The sequence below is a fragment of the Bombina bombina genome, chromosome 2, assembly GCF_027579735.1.
Source record: "Bombina bombina isolate aBomBom1 chromosome 2, aBomBom1.pri, whole genome shotgun sequence".
NCBI lineage: Eukaryota > Metazoa > Chordata > Amphibia > Anura > Bombinatoridae > Bombina > Bombina bombina.
In genome coordinates this window covers 936,233,140-936,251,020 of record NC_069500.1, presented here as the reverse complement: position 1 = coordinate 936,251,020, position 17,881 = coordinate 936,233,140, and the positions used below count along the sequence as shown (strand labels likewise).

Sequence of the window (17,881 nt, the reverse complement as noted above, 5' to 3'; positions counted from 1 at the left end):
GGGGGTGCGGACTAAAGACTTAACACAGCTATATAGCACAATGTATATCTTGTAAATTATTTATAGTTATCCCTGAATGGCCTCAGCAGGAAAAGATACCTAAGTTTTTACAGCATTTCTACACCGCTTGCTTTATGGACAAAAAAACGTAAATTTAAAAAATAAAATAAACATGTAATATAATGATTATATTATTCACAGGTTAATCTTTGCAGTGAATATAGAATTCTATGTAATTAATGTCCTTTGCGTAGTGGATTCTGTCTCTGGCCAGAGGTATTGTTGTTGGGTGTGTTTAGCACTCATCAGGTATTTTTTATTTTATTTTAAACAAGTTTACAACTTACTCCTATGATCAAATTTGCTTAATTCTCTTGGTATCCTCTATTGAAGGATCAGGAATGCACTACTGGGAGCTAGCTAAACACATAAGGTGACCCAATGAAAAGAAGCATATACTGCATGTGCAACTACCAATCAGCAGCTAGCTCCTTGTAGTGCATTGCACCATAAGCCTACCTATGTATGATTTTCAACAAAGGATGCAAAGAGACCAAAGCTAAATAGATAATAGAAGTAAATTGAAAAGTTGTTTAAAATGATATGCTGTATCTGAAGCATAAAAGAAAAACTTATGGTTTCATGACCCTTTACTGTATGTATTCTTCTATTTTTATTTATCAAACATTGTATGTAAGGAGTCTACTCTACATTTGTATGTTCCTTTTCGGTGATTTAAATGATTTTCTGTTAAGATGGTGGGATCTTTCTTTTTAATTATATTAGGGTTTGTAATAGAAAGCGCTCTTCTTTGTGCTTGATACTCTATTATTCATGTGTAACATTTTTTATTTATTTATTTTGCATAAGAACGCTGCCAGTGAACTGCCAGTGAACAACCAACCAGTTATACACAGACTTCCTTTTTTAATTGCATAAAAATGAGAGAGAGTTTACAGTCCCTTTAAAGGGACACTCAGGTTTTATTAAATTTTTATGATTCAGATACAGCATGCAATTTTAAACAACTTTCCAATTTACTTCCATTAAAAAAAATGTGCACAATCTTTTATATTTACACTTTTTGAGTCACCAGCTCCTACTGAGCATGTGCAAGAATTCACAGACTATACGTATATGCATTTGTGATTGGCTGATTGCTCTCACATGGTACAGGGGGAGTGGAAATATACATAACTTTGAAAAGTGTTAGAAAAGAATCTACTATTTATTTGAAATTCAGAGTAAATGCTATTGTATTGTCTTGTTATCTTGCATTTGTTGATTATGCAAATCTGCTGTGTTTACTGGTCATTTAACTGTAAAATGTGAGATTCCTCATTAACCCCACAAAGGCTGCAGTTGATCATGCAGGAAAAAGAACCTAGACCACTGCAGGAGCACATTTATATCAGCATAGGCAACACAGAAAAGTACATATGTAAAGCATAATCAAATAGTTTATAAATCCATAGACAGCAAAAAATAAAATGATGCTTTCAAAATATTTTCTACAATTACATGATAAATTGTTGACGTAGATTATGTAAATAACAAAAAATGTGCTTTGTTCTACACTTCCTAGAGAGGCCATAAAGCAAAATCTTGGGTTTCAATGCTGCAAAATCAGAGTGAATGTAATTCTAGGTTTTTATTTCAGGTTGACACAAATATATGTTTTATTAGTTGCTGCAGGTGGTTTTAAATACAAAACGCTGACTTTTACAGCTATGACAAAGATCTTAGTTACTGTCAAATTTCCCAGCAATGTTTGACAAGCTGAATGTGCAAAACAAATGTGTCTATGAAAGCTTATGAAAAAAAACAATGTGCACAATAAGAATGATCTACTGAAACCCAAGATAAAACAAGTACATAAAGTCAGTCATGGGCCTCAGGTGATGGTAACAGGTAATTTGAGGAAACATCTGCAGAGATACCTCAAGCTACCTAACATACTGATAATCACTAACTACTTATGAGGGAAGGAGACCAATTCATGAACTAGCTTAAAAACAAAAAACTATTAAAAATATAGAATTGTGATATAAAAATTAGCTAGAATAGGCAACGCTTGTTAAAGGGACTGTAAACTCAAATATTTTTAAAATTGTGGATATGCGCAATGTATTCAATATCACTTTTATTCCTCAATTTTATTAATGGCTCCATGTACGAAGCAGCGCAAGATGCTCCGGAGCACTTGCGAGCCTACTTCCTGCAATGTAAGAAGCAGCGGTCAGAGGTGGTGAAGAGAAATCACCCCAAACTCGCTCTCTAGGGGTGATTGACAGATCCTTTTCTCACGCGGGCATTACACACTCATCAGAGTGTGTAATGATCCATACGGGTCAGCAGACGAACAGATCTGCTGCCCATGTGCAGCCAAGGCGTGCAGACAACTTCTCAAGGTCGTCTCTGCACGCCGCTTGATACATGGGGCCCTTAGAATGTTTATTTTTTATGAAAAATGTATTCTAAAATACTAGTCCTATGGTTTATTACCTGGCCACTCACACCTCCGGTCCGTTTTTTTTTTTCTCACAAAGTTTTTCAGATGTACCTATTGTTATAATCCCGGTTGGACTGTTTGATCCTTTCATGCATTTGCTTACACTATCTCCACCTGTCTTCACCCTCTTGTTGGTATGCGCAACTTCTCACACTCGTAGCGCTACACTTGTGAAGTGACCGATGCTTCTGAATTGACAAAACGCGTGGCCTATTACAGAGCATGCGCATTCAAATCTTTTCCTAATTGCGTGTAAATGTGACAGACATTTTATGTGGGCTGAACTAAATAGCTCTAACAACAAGATTAATCATAGAGGGGTTGGAAAAGTACAGTGCACTAATGATTCTATACAGAAAAGTAAGTTAAATTATTATATATAAATATTAAAGTGATTGTAAAGTTAAGCTATGCGCGAAACAATATTTGTAATAAAGAAAATGAAGGGCCCTTTCACTGATTAAAATCATTGTAGATGCTAAAATATATAAATAGTCACCCTTTCATTTTCTTATGACTTACTATACTTTACTACTATACTTTACTATATCTTTTTTTTTTTTTTTTTTTTTTAAAGAAGGTACTGTTAGAATAAACTGATAAATAAAATGAATGAATCAAATAAATTAAATTTTGCCATTGAAATATACACAATTTATTGTTACATTTACCTCCCATCTCTGTGTAACAGACTTTTCTCCGACCAAGGTGCTAAGGAGTCCAGAACTAAAATAAAGCCACAAAATAGTATCACAGTTTGCCCTGCTAAAAAATTGTACATTGACAGAACTTAATAAAAATAAATCAGTACATGAGACTGACTGATAGAAGCATAGAAGGGAATGAAATACAGCAATTTCTACAACAACCTTTTATTTATTATAATTATTATTATTATTATTATCAGTTATTTGTAGAGCGCCAACAGATTACGCAGCGCTAACCTTATCAAAGGCCAAACAAATAAAATATTATTAAAAATCTTATAAATAAAATAATTTTCAGTAAAGAAACAAAAGTATATTTCAATAGTAAACATCAGAATCAATGAAATTCAGTAAGGAACAATCAGTTTAGGTATAGCCCCCTATAGTTCGCTATAAGATTGAACTTTTAAAGTCTCCAAAAAGACCATCATGGTATAATAAGTGTCTCAAGTTGTCCCAATAGAAAATAAGATTTCTCTCTAATATCAATACATTAGTCACCAACTCCCTCCAATTTTCTATAGTGGGGACTTTACTTTATTTCCAAATTTGGGGATTAGTGGTTTAGTCGTGTTCGGTATAATCTGACAAACTGTGTTTAATCTTGCATTTCAGATTTGTGGGCTGGCCAAGTAAAAACACTTCTGGATCCAATCTTAATTGACTGCTAAGAGTCTGATTAATATTATTTATAAGATTATACCAGAAAGGGCGTATTAAAGAACAATTCCACCATATGTAAAGCATATATGGGGTGTTAAATACCATTTGGGTAAGTATTTTATATTAGTATTGAATGCTTGTTTGGAATGAGCACATTAAGCATTGTTGTAAAACCCCCAATTCCCATTGTTTTTGTGGGAAAATTAAATTGGAGTTTGCTTTTTCCCTACTTTTTTACATATGATGAAAGAGCTGGTGAGTTGGCGGATAATATACTTTTATATAATATAGATATGGCCCCTCTGACTGATCTTTCTGCTACACATAATTTATCAAAGTAAGACATAGGTTTCATCATGTTATGTCTTTCCTAATGTGTCAATATAAAGTCTCTTATTTGATGGTACCTTAGCCAGGGCTTTAGAAAATCGTATCCTTATTGCTCAATTTGACTTCTAGATTTTAATTTTCCCTACTTAAACTGAGAAACAGGATCAAATCTTTATTATTTAATATATGAGGAGTTGTATGAAGGGGCCTTTCTAAGAATTCAAGGTTATATAGCATAGAAGTTAAAAGGGAATTTTTTTTTTTTAAGTATACTGTGCCCAGTGTTGAATTTGTAGCCACATGTTTCTGATATAATATAGGAACGATTGAAGAGTGTTTAAAATTTGTAAATTCATTGTAATGGCACAATTCTATTATTCTTAGCAAAGACATTGTCTGTTTGTAAAGTACGAAATTTGGAACCTCTAGAGGGGTATATAATGTGGTTTTGTTAGTCTTGGCACTCTGCAATGCGATATATAGTTGATTATTTTTTGTAATTCTGCCTAGCCAAGAAAGATTCCTGGGTAACTACGTGGAGGCTAAATGTTGAAATTCTTCAAGTAAATAGGAGAAACATGGCGGCACACCATTGGCTATATTAAAAGCAGTACTTTCTTATTCATATACATGGGACTGCCATTGTTGTTTTCTAAATGTTGAAATTCTCCCACTAGGTTTCCAACCTTGTTGCTTCTCATTTCTTATTTTAAATAATTCAGAGCGTATTCCATTGACCTGGACCTACGTTGTAGGGTTAAGTATATAAAACGAGTATAAGTTGAATATTACTGTCAGGAAAAACGTAATGATCCAGTGTCATATGTAAAAATGTTCAATCCAATCAGTCAAATGCTTTTTAGGCATATGTCAAAAGATATACAGTATATAGTGGGTCTGTTTAATATAATCTCAAAGGTCTTAAACTTGATTTATTTCTGACTTCTCTCTGCAGAATAAAACCCACCTGATCCATATGCATTCATTGTGGGAGAATTTAATTTAGCCTGTTCACCAATACTTTGGCATATATCTTTAAAACTACTTTAAGAAGGATCTCTGCCTAAAGTTAGCGGGAGAGACCAGGTCTTTACCTGGTTTTTGGTAATACTGTAATATGGACCTGTAACATGGAATTAGCAACGTTTGTATGTTTGTAGCTATTTGGTTATGCAGATTGGTAAGGTGTGGTAATCATTGTTGTTCAAAAGTTTTATAATATTGTCCAGTGAACCCATTTGGGCCTGGGGACCTTCCTAACGTCAACGTTTTAATGGTTTCCAAAATTTCTTTGGGTGCATATGGCTGATCTAGGGAATTAATCCTTTTATCTGATATTTTTTAATTAAATTTGTTCTGTACACAGAAGGGCATCAATTTCACTTTGACAAGCCAAGAACAGGGACAGCAGTACAATCAAACCATGGTGCCTTGTTTGGCTCTTGCAAAACTCAGAGGCATTTATTCAGAAGTGTTTATGCTCAACCTTTGCAGGCAATAATTGTGGGGTTATGGAATTTATTTTTTATACAAAAATACTGGTTTCTGATTTAAAAAGCCTTCTCTCTTTCTTTATGCATATTTGCAGAAAACATAGTGGTAGAACTTACCCTTGTTCAACACTGGTGTTTGGACGCTGTCCTGAAACAGATTCTGAGCTGTCAGTTAGAGATGGAACAACAGCCAAAAATCTATTATTGAGAGTAAAAGAGAAATACTCAGAAGGGAAAATATTAGACTAAAAATTGTTGAGTTCTCAGTAAGGTTTCAAAAATGTCTCCTATCAAATAATGATATTTATTAAAGTATTTCTCCAATTTATGAAATTCTCAAGGATCTGGGATAAAAACGGGGATACATTCCAAGATGTGCTAGTTGGCTATACAATAATTGTGTAGTTATTTCATATATACATTATATATATATATATATATATATATATATATATATATATATATATATATATATATATATATATATATATATATAATTCTTCTGCACACATAAGAGTAAGAAATATGTTGAATTGACTTTACACTGACAATTAACATTTCTTTCAATTTACTTACCTTTGGTAAACTTTGTTTCTTACTCCTTTCTGAAAAGCTAATAAATAATTCCGTCCATCCCCAGAAAACACCTCTACAGCAATAGGCTAAAAAATAAATACAAAGACTTATTGACTTCATGGAGTAACTACATCAGTAATACTAACACATGACTTATTTAGGCTGAAGACATATCAGAACATTATTTTGAGACTCAAAACTATATGTTTATTTAGTTGTCAAACTGCAAGAACACTGTAAACAAGCTGGTGTCTTGTCACCCACAATGTACAGGGTCAGATAATGCAAAAAAAAAAAAAAAAAAGACAACCCCCCCGAAAACCTCTACATACTGGTACTTTCATTAATTATTTTGCTTGCTTTTTTGCTTTTCCTTTGAAAATGTTGTTTTTTACACTTCATCCAGAGATGTTGGATAGTATCTTGCAGGATTCTAAAGCCTGACCCTACAACATTCTACACCATGAGCTGGCAATAGCAAAGCAGATAAACACTAAACAATATTCAAGAGTTTCAAGAATTATGTCCCTGGACTAGAAAATAATGCACATCTTGCTAATAAAATGAAATTTATAAATGGTTTTGGAAGATTTGCTTTGTATGCGGAGGGCTTTCAATACAGTGATACTAAACACATTTTAAAATGATAATTCACATCTTTATTAAGGAATCCAACGTTTCAGCCTCCACTTGGGCATTTTTCAAGGTGACATAGGCCCAAGTGGAGGCCGAAACGTTGGATACCTTAAAGGGACATAAAACAAGTAGGGATAGACACAAAAACATAATTTATGTAAGAACTTACCTGATAAATTCATTTCTTTCATATTAGCAAGAGTCCATGAGCTAGTGACGTATGGGATATACATTCCTACCAGGAGGGACAAAGTTTCCCAAACCTCAAAATGCCTATAAATACACCCCTCACCACACCCACAAATCAGTTTAACGAATAGCCAAGAAGTGGGGTGATAAGAAAAAGTGCGAAGCATAAATATAAGGAATTGGAATAATTGTGCTTTATACAAAAAAATCATAACCACCACAAAAAAGGGTGGGCCTCATGGACTCTTGCTAATATGAAAGAAATGAATTTATCAGGTAAGTTCTTACATAAATTATGTTTTCTTTCATGTAATTAGCAAGAGTCCATGAGCTAGTGACGTATGGGATAATGACTACTCAAGATGTGGATCTTCCACGCAAGAGTCACTAGAGAGGGAGGGATAAAATAAAGATAGCCAATTCCGCTGAAAAAAATCCACACCCAAAAATAAAGTTTAAATCTTATAAAGAAAAAAACTGAAAATATAAGCAGAAGATTCAAACTGAAACAGCTGCCTGAAGTACTTTTCTACCAAAAACAGCTTCAGAAGAAGAAAACACATCAAAATGGTAGAATTTAGTAAAAGTATGCAAAGAAGACCAAGTTGCTGCTTTGCAAATCTGATCAACCGAAGCTTCATTCCTAAACGCCCAGGAAGTAGAAACTGACCTAGTAGAATGAGCTGTAATCCTTTGAGGCGGAGTTTTACCCGACTCGACATAAGCATGATGAATTAAAGATTTCAACCAAGATGCCAAAGGAATGGCAGAGGCCTTCTGACCTTTCCTAGAACCGGAAAAGATAACAAATAGACTAGAAGTCTTTCGGAAATTCTTAGTAGCTTCAACATAATATTTCAAAGCTCTAACTACATCCAAAGAATGCAATGATTTCTCCTTAGAATTCTTAGGATTAGGACATAATGAAGGAACCACAATTTCTCTACTAATGTTGTTAGAATTCACAACCTTAGGTAAAAATTTAAAAGAAGTTCGCAACACCGCCTTATCCTGGTGAAAAATCAGAAAAGGAGACTCACAAGAAAGAGCAGATAATTCAGAAACTCTTCTGGCAGAAGAGATGGCCAAAAGGAACAAAACTTTCCAAGAAAGTAATTTAATGTCCAATGAATGCATAGGTTCAAACGGAGGAGCTTGAAGAGCCCCCAGAACCAAATTCAAACTCCAGGGAGGAGAAATTGACTTAATGACAGGTTTTATACGAACCAAAGCTTGTACAAAACAATGAATATCAGGAAGATTAGCAATCTTTCTGTGAAAAAGAACAGAAAGAGCAGAGATTTGTCCTTTCAAGGAACTTGCAGACAAACCTTTATCCAAACCATCCTGAAGAAACTGTAAAATTCTCGGAATTCTAAAAGAATGCCAGGAAAAATGATGAGAAAGACACCAAGAAATATAAGTCTTCCAGACTCTATAATATATCTCCCTAGATACGGATTTACGAGCCTGTAACATAGTATTAATCACAGAGTCAGAGAAACCTCTTTGACTAAGAATCAAGCGTTCAATCTCCATACCTTTAAATTTAAGGATTTGAGATCCTGATGGAAAAAAGGACCTTGCGACAGAAGGTCTGGTCTTAACGGAAGAGTCCACGGTTGGCAAGAGGCCATCCGGACAAGATCCGCATACCAAAACCTGTGAGGCCATGCTGGAGCTACCAGCAGAACAAACGAGCATTCCTTCAGAATCTTGGAGATTACTCTTGGAAGAAGAACTAGAGGCGGAAAGATATAGGCAGGATGATACTTCCAAGGAAGTGACAATGCATCCACTGCTTCCGCTTGAGGATCCCTGGATCTGGACAGATACCTGGGAAGTTTCTTGTTTAGATGAGAGGCCATCAGATCTATTTCTGGAAGTCCCCACATTTGAACAATCTGAAGAAATACCTCTGGGTGAAGAGACCATTCGCCCGGTTGTAACGTTTGGCGACTGAGATAATCCGCTTCCCAATTGTCTATACCTGGGATATGAACCGCAGAAACTAGACAGGAGCTGGATTCCGCCCATACCAGAATTCGAGATACTTCTTTCATAGCCAGAGGACTGTGAGTCCCTCCTTGATGATTGATGTATGCCACAGTTGTGACATTGTCTGTCTGAAAACAAATGAACGATTCTCTCTTTAGAAGAGGCCATGACTGAAGAGCTCTGAAAATTGCACGGAGTTCCAAAATATTGATTGGTAATCTCACCTCCTGAGATTCCCAAACCCCTTGTGCTGTCAGAGACCCCCACACAGCTCCCCAACCTGTAAGACTTGCATCTGTTGAAATTACAGTCCAGGTCGGAAGAACAAAAGAAGCCCCCTGAACTAAACGATGGTGATCTGTCCACCACGACAGAGAGTGTCGTACAATCGGTTTTAAAGATATTAATTGAGATATCTTTGTGTAATCCCTGCACCACTGGTTCAGCATACATAGCTGAAGAGGTCGCATGTGAAAACGAGCAAAGGGGATCGCGTCCGATGCAGCAGTCATAAGACCTAGAATTTCCATGCATAAGGCTACCGAAGGGAATGATTGTGACTGAAGGTTTCGACAAGCTGATATCAATTTTAGACGTCTCTTGTCTGTCAAAGACAGAGTCATGGACACTGAATCTATCTGGAAACCTAAAAAGGTTACCCTTGTCTGAGGAATCAATTAACTTTTTGGTAAATTGATCCTCCAACCATGATCTTGAAGAAACAACACAAGTCGATTCGTATGAGATTCTGCTAAACGTGAAGACTGAGCAAGTACCAAGATATCGTCCAAATAAGGAAATACCACAATACCCTGTTCTCTGATTACAGACAGAAGGGCACAGAGAACCTTTGTAAAAATTCTTGGAGCTGTTGCTAGGCCAAACGGTAGAGCCACAAACTGGTAATGCTTGTCTAGGAAAGAGAATCTCAGAAACTGATAGTGGTCTGGATGAATCGGAATATGCAGATATGCATCCTGTAAATCTATTGTAGACATATAATGCCCTTGCTGAACAAAAGGCAGGATAGTCCTTACAGTTACCATTTTGAATGTTGGTATCCTTACATAACGATTCAATATTTTTAGATCCAGAACTGGTCTGAAGGAATTCTCCTTCTTTGGTACAATGAAGAGATTTGAATAAAACCCCAGCCCCTGTTCCAGAACTGGAACTGGCATAATTACTCCAGCCAACTATAGATCTGAAACACATTTCAGAAATGCTTGAGCCTTCGCTGGGTTTACTGGGACACGGGAAAGAAAAAATCTCTTTGCAGGAGGCCTTATCTTGAAGCCAATTCTGTACCCTTCTGAAACAATGTTCTGAATCCAAAGATTGTGAACGGAATTGATCCAAATTTCTTTGAAAAAACGTAATCTGCCCCCTACCAGCTGAGATGGAATGAGGGCCGCACCTTCATGTGGACTTAGGAGCTGGCTTTGGTTTTCTAAAAGGCTTGGATTTATTCCAGACTGGAGATGGTTTCCAAACTGATACCGCTCCTGAGGATGAAGGATCAGGCTTTTGTTCCTTGTTGTGACGAAAGGAACGAAAACGATTATTAGACCTAAATTTACCTTTAGATTTTTTATCCTGTGGTAAAAAAGTTCCTTTCCCTCCAGTAACAGTTGAGATAATAGAATCCAACTGAGAACCAAATAATTTATTACCCTGGAAAGAAAGGGAAAGCAGAGTAGACTTAGAAGACATATCAGCATTCCAAGTTTTAAGCCATAAAGCTCTTCTAGCTAAAATAGCTAGAGACATATACCTGACATCAACTCTAATGATATCAAAGATGGCATCACAAATAAAATTATTAGCATGTTGAAGAAGATTAATAATGCTATGAGAATTATGATCTGTTACTTGTTGCGCTAAAGCTTCTAACCAAAAAGTTGAAGCTGCAGCAACATCCGCTAAAGATATAGCAGGTCTAAGAAGATTACCTGAACACAAGTAAGCTTTTCTTAGAAAGGATTCAATTTTCCTATCTAAAGGATCCTTAAAGGAAGTACCATCTGCTGTAGGAATAGTAGTACGCTTAGCAAGAGTAGAGACAGTCCCATCAACCTTAGGGATTTTGTCCCAAAACTCTAATCTGTCAGATGGCACAGGATATAATTGCTTAAAATGTTTAGAAGGAGTAAATGAATTACCCAAATTATTCCATTCCCTGGAAATTACTTCAGAAATAGCATCAGGGACAGGAAAAACTTCTGGAATAACTACAGGAGATTTAAAAACCTTATCTAAACATTTAGATTTAGTATCAAGAGGACTAGAATCCTCTATTTCTAATGCAATTAGGACTTCTTTAAGTAAAGAACGAATAAATTCCATTTTAAATAAATATGAAGATTTATCAGCATCAACCTCTGAGACAGAATCCTCTGAACCAGAAGAACCATTATCAGAATCAGAATGATGATGTTCATTTAAAAATTCATCTGAAAAATGAGAAGTTTTAAAAGACTTTTTACGTTTACTAGAAGGAGGAATAACAGACATAGCCTTCTTAATGGATTTAGAAACAAAATCTCTTATGTTATCAGGAACACTCTGAGTATTAGATGTTGACGGAACAGCAACAGGTAATGTAACAGTACTAAAGGAAATATTATCTGCATTAACAAGTTTGTCATGACAATCAGTACAAACAACAGCTGGAGGAACAGATACCATAAGTTTACAGCAGATACACTTAGCTTTGGTAGATCCAGCACCAGGCAGCGATTTTCCAGAAGTATCTTCTAACTCAGTGTCAACGTGGGACATCTTGCAATATGTAATAGAAAAAACAACATATAAAGCAAAATTGATCAAATTCCTTAAATGACAGTTTCAGGAATGGGAAAAAATGCCAGTGAACAAGCTTCTAGCAACCAGAAGCAATAAATAATGAGACTTAAATAATGTGGAGACAATAGTGACGCCCATATTTTTTTTAGCGCCAAAAAAGACGCCCACATTATTTGGTGCCTAAATGCTTTTGGCGCCAAAAATGACGCCACATCCGGAACGCCGACACTTTTGGCGCAAAAAAACGTCAAAAAATCACGCAACTTCCGGCGACACGTATGACGCCGGAAACAGAAAAAATGTTTGCGCCAAAAAAGTCTGCACCAAGAATGACGCAATAAAATGAAGCATTTTCAGCCCCCGCGAGCCTAACAGCCCACAGGGAAAAAAGTCAAATTTTAAGGTAAGAAAAAATTGATTTATTCATATGCATTATCCCAAATATGAAACGGACTGTCTGAAATAAGGAACGTTGAACATCCTGAGTCAAGGCAAATAAATGTTTGAATACATATATTTAGAACTTTATAAAAAAGTGCCCAACCATAGCTTAGAGTGTCACAGAAAATAAGACTTACTTACCCCAGGACACTCATCTACATGTTGTAGAAAGCCAAACCAGTACTGAAACGAAAATCAGTAGAGGAAATGGTATATATAAGAGTATATTGTCGATCTGAAAAGGGAGGTAAGAGATGAATCTCTACGACCGATAACAGAGAACCTATGAAATAGACCCCGTAGAAGGAGATCATTGAATTCAAATAGGCAATACTCTCCTCACATCCCTCTGACATTCACTGCACGCTGAGAGGAAAACCGGGCTCCAACCTGCTGCGGAGCGCATATCAACGTAGAATCTAGCACAAACTGATTTGTGGGTGTGGTGAGGGGTGTATTTATAGGCATTTTGAGGTTTGGGAAACTTTGCCCCTCCTGGTAGGAATGTATATCCCATACGTCACTAGCTCATGGACTCTTGCTAATTACATGAAAGAAATATAATATGTACTTTAATTACTTTACCTGCAAATTTATACTGCAGTGCCTCGCCATTAACCTTTTCTTTTTAGTTTCTGAATTGTAAAGCTCTAACTCCCCCCACACTTATCTATCCCCCACAAAAAATCTATTGTTGTTTTGGTAGAAGGCAAAAGTGAACAGGGATTATCTGATGGAGCATGCCTAGAAGCTGTGAACTCAGTTGAAATACAATGCCTGTGTTTAAACACTGATAAGAGAGGTGGAGTTGGCTGCTCCAGGCAGCTTAGCTATGTAATTCATTTTTCTTATTTTTGAAAATTATTTTAAAATACTTGCAAGCAAATTTTATGCAAACTATTTTTAATTAATTAGCCCTTTGAGAATATGCACAGATCTCAACCTCTTTTACCAAAGGTGCAGAGGTGTCTGAAGTTTAGAAAAAATAACATCCTGTCTAAACATACAGGGCGGGCCGTGGACTCGTCATGTCCAAGAGGAAACAAATTTATCAGGTAAGAATAAATTTTCTTTTCCTCTTAAGGACATGACGAGTCCACGGATCATCTTCATTACTTATGGGATACAATACCCAAGCTTAGAGGACACAGATGATACGGGAGGGACAAGACAGGATACCTAAACAGAAGGCACCACTGCTTGAAGAACCTTTCTCCCAAAAGCCGCCTCAGCTGAGGCAAAAGTATGAAATTTGTAGAATTTAGAAAAATTGTGAAGAGAGGACCAAGTAGCAGCTTTACAAATCTGTTCAACAGTCGCTTCATTCTTGAATGCAAATGAAGAAGCCACAGCTCTAGTAGAATGAGCCGTAATCCTCTCAGAAGGCTGCTTCTCAGCGGTTTCATAAGCAAAGCAAATGATACTCCTCAACCAAAAGGAAAGCGAAGTAGCCGTCACCTTTTGACCCCTTCGTTTCCCTGAGAAAACAACAAATAAAGAAGAAGACTGACAAAAATCCTTCGTCGCCTGTAAATGAAACTTCAAAGCATGAACAACCTCAAGATTGTGCAAAAGACGTTCCTACTGAGAAGAAGCATTAGGGCACAAGGAAGGAACAACAATCTCCTGGTTAATGTTTCGATCCAAAACTACCTTAGGAAGAAAACCCAATTTCGTACGCAAGACAACCTTATCTGCATGAAAAATGAGATAAGGAGAAGGGCATTGCAATACCGATAGCTCGGACACTCTACGAGCAGAAGAAATAGCAACCAGAAATAAAACTTTCCAAGACAGAAGTTTAATGTCCAAGGAATGCATAGGTTCAAATGAAACTCCTTGAAGAACCTTAAGGACCAAATTAAGACTCCATGGAGGAGCAATAGGCTTAAACACAGGTCTGATCCTGACAGAAAGATCGAATATCTGGAACCTCTGCCAGACGCTTAAGTAGTAAGCCGAAATCTGACCCTTTAAGGAACTAGTCGACAAACCCTTCTCCAATCCCTCTTGGAGAAAGGTTACAATTCTCGGAATCCTAATCTTACTCCACGAGTAGCCATTAGATGAGCACCAATAAAGATATTTACGCCATATCTTGGTAAATCTTTCTAGTTACCGGCTTACGAGCCTGAACCAAGGTCTCAACGACCGCATCAGAAAAACCTCGTTTTGACAAAATCAAACGTTCAATCTCCAAGCAGTCAGCTTCAGAGAAAGTAGATTTGGGTGAAGGAAAGGACCTTGAATGAGAAGATTCTTCCTCAACGGAAGTCTCCAGGGTGGTAACGACGACATGTCTACCAGGTCCGCATACCAAGTCCTGCAAGGCCAGGCAGGCGCAATGAGGATCACCAGAGCTCTCTCCTGTTTGATTCGAGCAATGACCCGAGGAAGAAGAGCAAACGGGGGAAACAGGTATGCTAGCTTGAAGGACCAAGGAACTGCCAGAGCATCTATCAGTTCCGCCTGTGGATCCCTGGACCTCGACCTTTACCTTGGAAGCTTGGCATTCTGTCGAGATGCCATGAGATCCAACTCCGGTTGACCCCATTTGAGGATCAGACTTGAGAACACTTCCGGATGAAGTTCCCACTCGCCCGGATGGAAAGTCTGTCTGCTTAGGAAATCCGCCTCCCAGCTGTCCACCCCTGGGATGTGGATCACTGACAGATGACAAGAGCGGTTCTCCGCCCACTGAATGATCTTGGATACTTCTAACATCGCCAATAAACTCCTCGTTCCTCCCTGTTGACTGATCTAGGCTACAGTCATTATGTTGTCCGACTGAAATCTGATGAACCGGTCCGAGGCCAACTGAGGCCAGGCCAGAAGCGCATTGAAAATTGCTCTCAGTTCCAGAATGTTGATAGGAAGAGACTCCGCCCGGGTCCACACTCCCTGAGTCTTCAGAGAACCCCAGACGGCTCCCCATCCTAAAAGACTGGCGTCTGCTGTCACAGTCACCCAGGAAGGTCTGCAAAAGCAGGTTCCCTGAGAAAGATGATCCAGAGACAACCACCATTGAAGAGAGTCTCTTGTCTCCTTCTCCAGTATTATCTGAGGAGACAAGTCTGCATAATCTCCATTCCACTGTCTGAGCATGCTCAGCTGTAGAGGTCTGAGATGGAACTGAGCAAATGGGACGATGTCCATCGCTGCTACCATCAATCCGATTCCCTCCATACACTGGGCCACAGATGGATTCGGAGTGGATTGGAGTACTCGACAGGTATCTATAATCTTTGATTTCCTGACTTCTGTCAGAAAAATCCTCATTTGAACAGAATCTATTAAAGTCCCCAAAAAGGTAACCCTTGTCTTTGGGACTAGAGAACTCTTTTCTAAATTCACCTTCCACCCGTGAGATCTCAGGAAGGCTATGACAATGTCGGTATGAGACTTTGCTTGATGGCGCCTGGATTAGAATATCGTCCAGGTAAGGCGCTACTGCAATGCCCCATGGTCTTAGGACCGCCAAAAGAGATCCCAAAACCTTTGTGAAAATTCTGGGTGCTGTGGTCAACCCAAATGGAAGAGCCACAAACTGGAAATGTTTGTGCAGAAATGCTAATCTTAGGAACTTGTGATGTTCCTTGTGGATAGGAACATGAAGATATGCATCCTTTAAGTCCACCGTCGTCATGAATTGACCCTCCTGGATCAAGGGTAGAATAGTGCGAATAGTCTCCATCTTGAATGATGGGATTCTGAGAAAATTGTTTAGTCTCTTGAGGTCTAAGATTGGCCTGAAAGTTCCCTCTCTTTTAGGAACTACGAACAGATTGGAATAAAAACCTTCTCCTTGTTCCTGAGTAGGAACTAGAGCAATTACTCCCATGGAGGAGAGGTCTCTTACACAACATAATAACGCCTCTCTTTGTATCTGGTTTGCAGATAACCTTGAAAGGAGAAACCTTCCCCGATGAGGAAAGGCTTTGAACTTCAGTCTGTATCCCCTGGACACAATCTCTATAGTCCAGGGGTCCTGAACATCTCTTAGCCATGCCTGAACGAAAAAAGATAGTCTGCCCCCGACCAGATCCGGCCCTCGATCGGGGGCAAGCCCTTCATGCTGTCTTTGATTCAGCAGCAGGCTTCTTGGATTGTTTCCCCTTGTTCCATGACTGGTTGGGTCTCCAAGTAGGTTTAGGCTGGTAAAGTTTCCGTCCTGTCTGGCAGAGGAAATGAAGGATTTACTCTTGAAATTTCGAAAGGAACGAAAATTACTTTGACATCCCTTTTGCTTGTTTCTCTTATCCTGAGGAAGTAGATGACCCTTACCTCTGAAGATATCGGAAATAATTTCCTTTAGGCCAGGTCCAAACAAGGTCTTTCCCTTGTATGGAATTGTCAGAAGCTTAGACTTGGAAGACCCATCCGCAGCCCAGGGTTTTAACCACAAGGCTCTGCGGGCCAAGATAGAAAACCCCAAAGTCTGTGCAGCTAATTTAGTAATTCGCAACGAAGCATCAGTAATAAAGGCATTAGCTAATTTCAGTGCCTTAATCCTATCCTGGATTTCCTCCAAAGGGGTCTCATGTCAGAGACTCAGACAGAGCGTCAAACCAATAAGCTGCTGCACTAGTAACCGTGGCAATGCATGCAGTAGGCTGCAACAGTAACCCCTGATGAGTATAAATCCTCTTAAGTAATCCTTCCAACTTCTTGTCCATAGGATTCTTAAAGGCACAGCTATCCTCAATAGGAATAGTCGTACGTTTAGCCAGGGTGGAGACAGCTTCATCCACTTTAGGGACTGTCTGCCAATTTAACTTTATAGCGTCCGCTACAGGAAACATTTTCTTAAAGACCGGGGTTGGAGAAAAAACAGAATTTATGTTTACCTGATAAATTACTTTCTCCAACGGTGTGTCCGGTCCACGGCGTCATCCTTACTTGTGGGATATTCTCTTCCCCAACAGGAAATGGCAAAGAGCCCAGCAAAGCTGGTCACATGATCCCTCCTAGGCTCCGCCTACCCCAGTCATTCGACCGACGTTAAGGAGGAATATTTGCATAGGAGAAACCATATGGTACCGTGGTGACTGTAGTTAAAGAAAATAAATTATCAGACCTGATTAAAAAAACCAGGGCGGGCCGTGGACCGGACACACCGTTGGAGAAAGTAATTTATCAGGTAAACATAAATTCTGTTTTCTCCAACATAGGTGTGTCCGGTCCACGGCGTCATCCTTACTTGTGGGAACCAATACCAAAGCTTTAGGACACGGATGAAGGGAGGGAGCAAATCAGGTCACCTAAATGGAAGGCACCACGGCTTGCAAAACCTTTCTCCCAAAAATAGCCTCAGAAGAAGCAAAAGTATCAAACTTGTAAAATTTGGTAAAAGTGTGCAGTGAAGACCAAGTCGCTGCCCTACATATCTGATCAACAGAAGCCTCGTTCTTGAAGGCCCATGTGGAAGCCACAGCCCTAGTGGAATGAGCCGTGATTCTTTCGGGAGGCTGCCGTCCGGCAGTCTCGTAAGCCAATCTGATGATGCTTTTAATCCAAAAAGAGAGAGAGGT

The 17,881-nt window shown here is 38.4% G+C and overlaps 1 protein-coding gene across 5 annotated transcripts in view; it reads right to left on the bottom strand.

The window, feature by feature from the left end:
- WDFY3 (WD repeat and FYVE domain containing 3) overlaps positions 1-17,881 on the bottom strand; it is an 840,855-nt gene that overhangs the window by 70,146 nt on the left and 752,828 nt on the right. For all 5 annotated transcript variants that reach the window (XM_053703393.1, XM_053703396.1, XM_053703395.1 and 2 more), the window contains 3 exons: positions 6,282-6,367; positions 5,823-5,903; positions 3,184-3,238 (listed from right to left, as the gene is read on the bottom strand). In XM_053703393.1, coding sequence (XP_053559368.1) covers positions 3,184-3,238; positions 5,823-5,903; positions 6,282-6,367 — 222 coding nt within the window. The remainder of the gene's footprint in view (positions 1-3,183; positions 3,239-5,822; positions 5,904-6,281; positions 6,368-17,881) is intronic.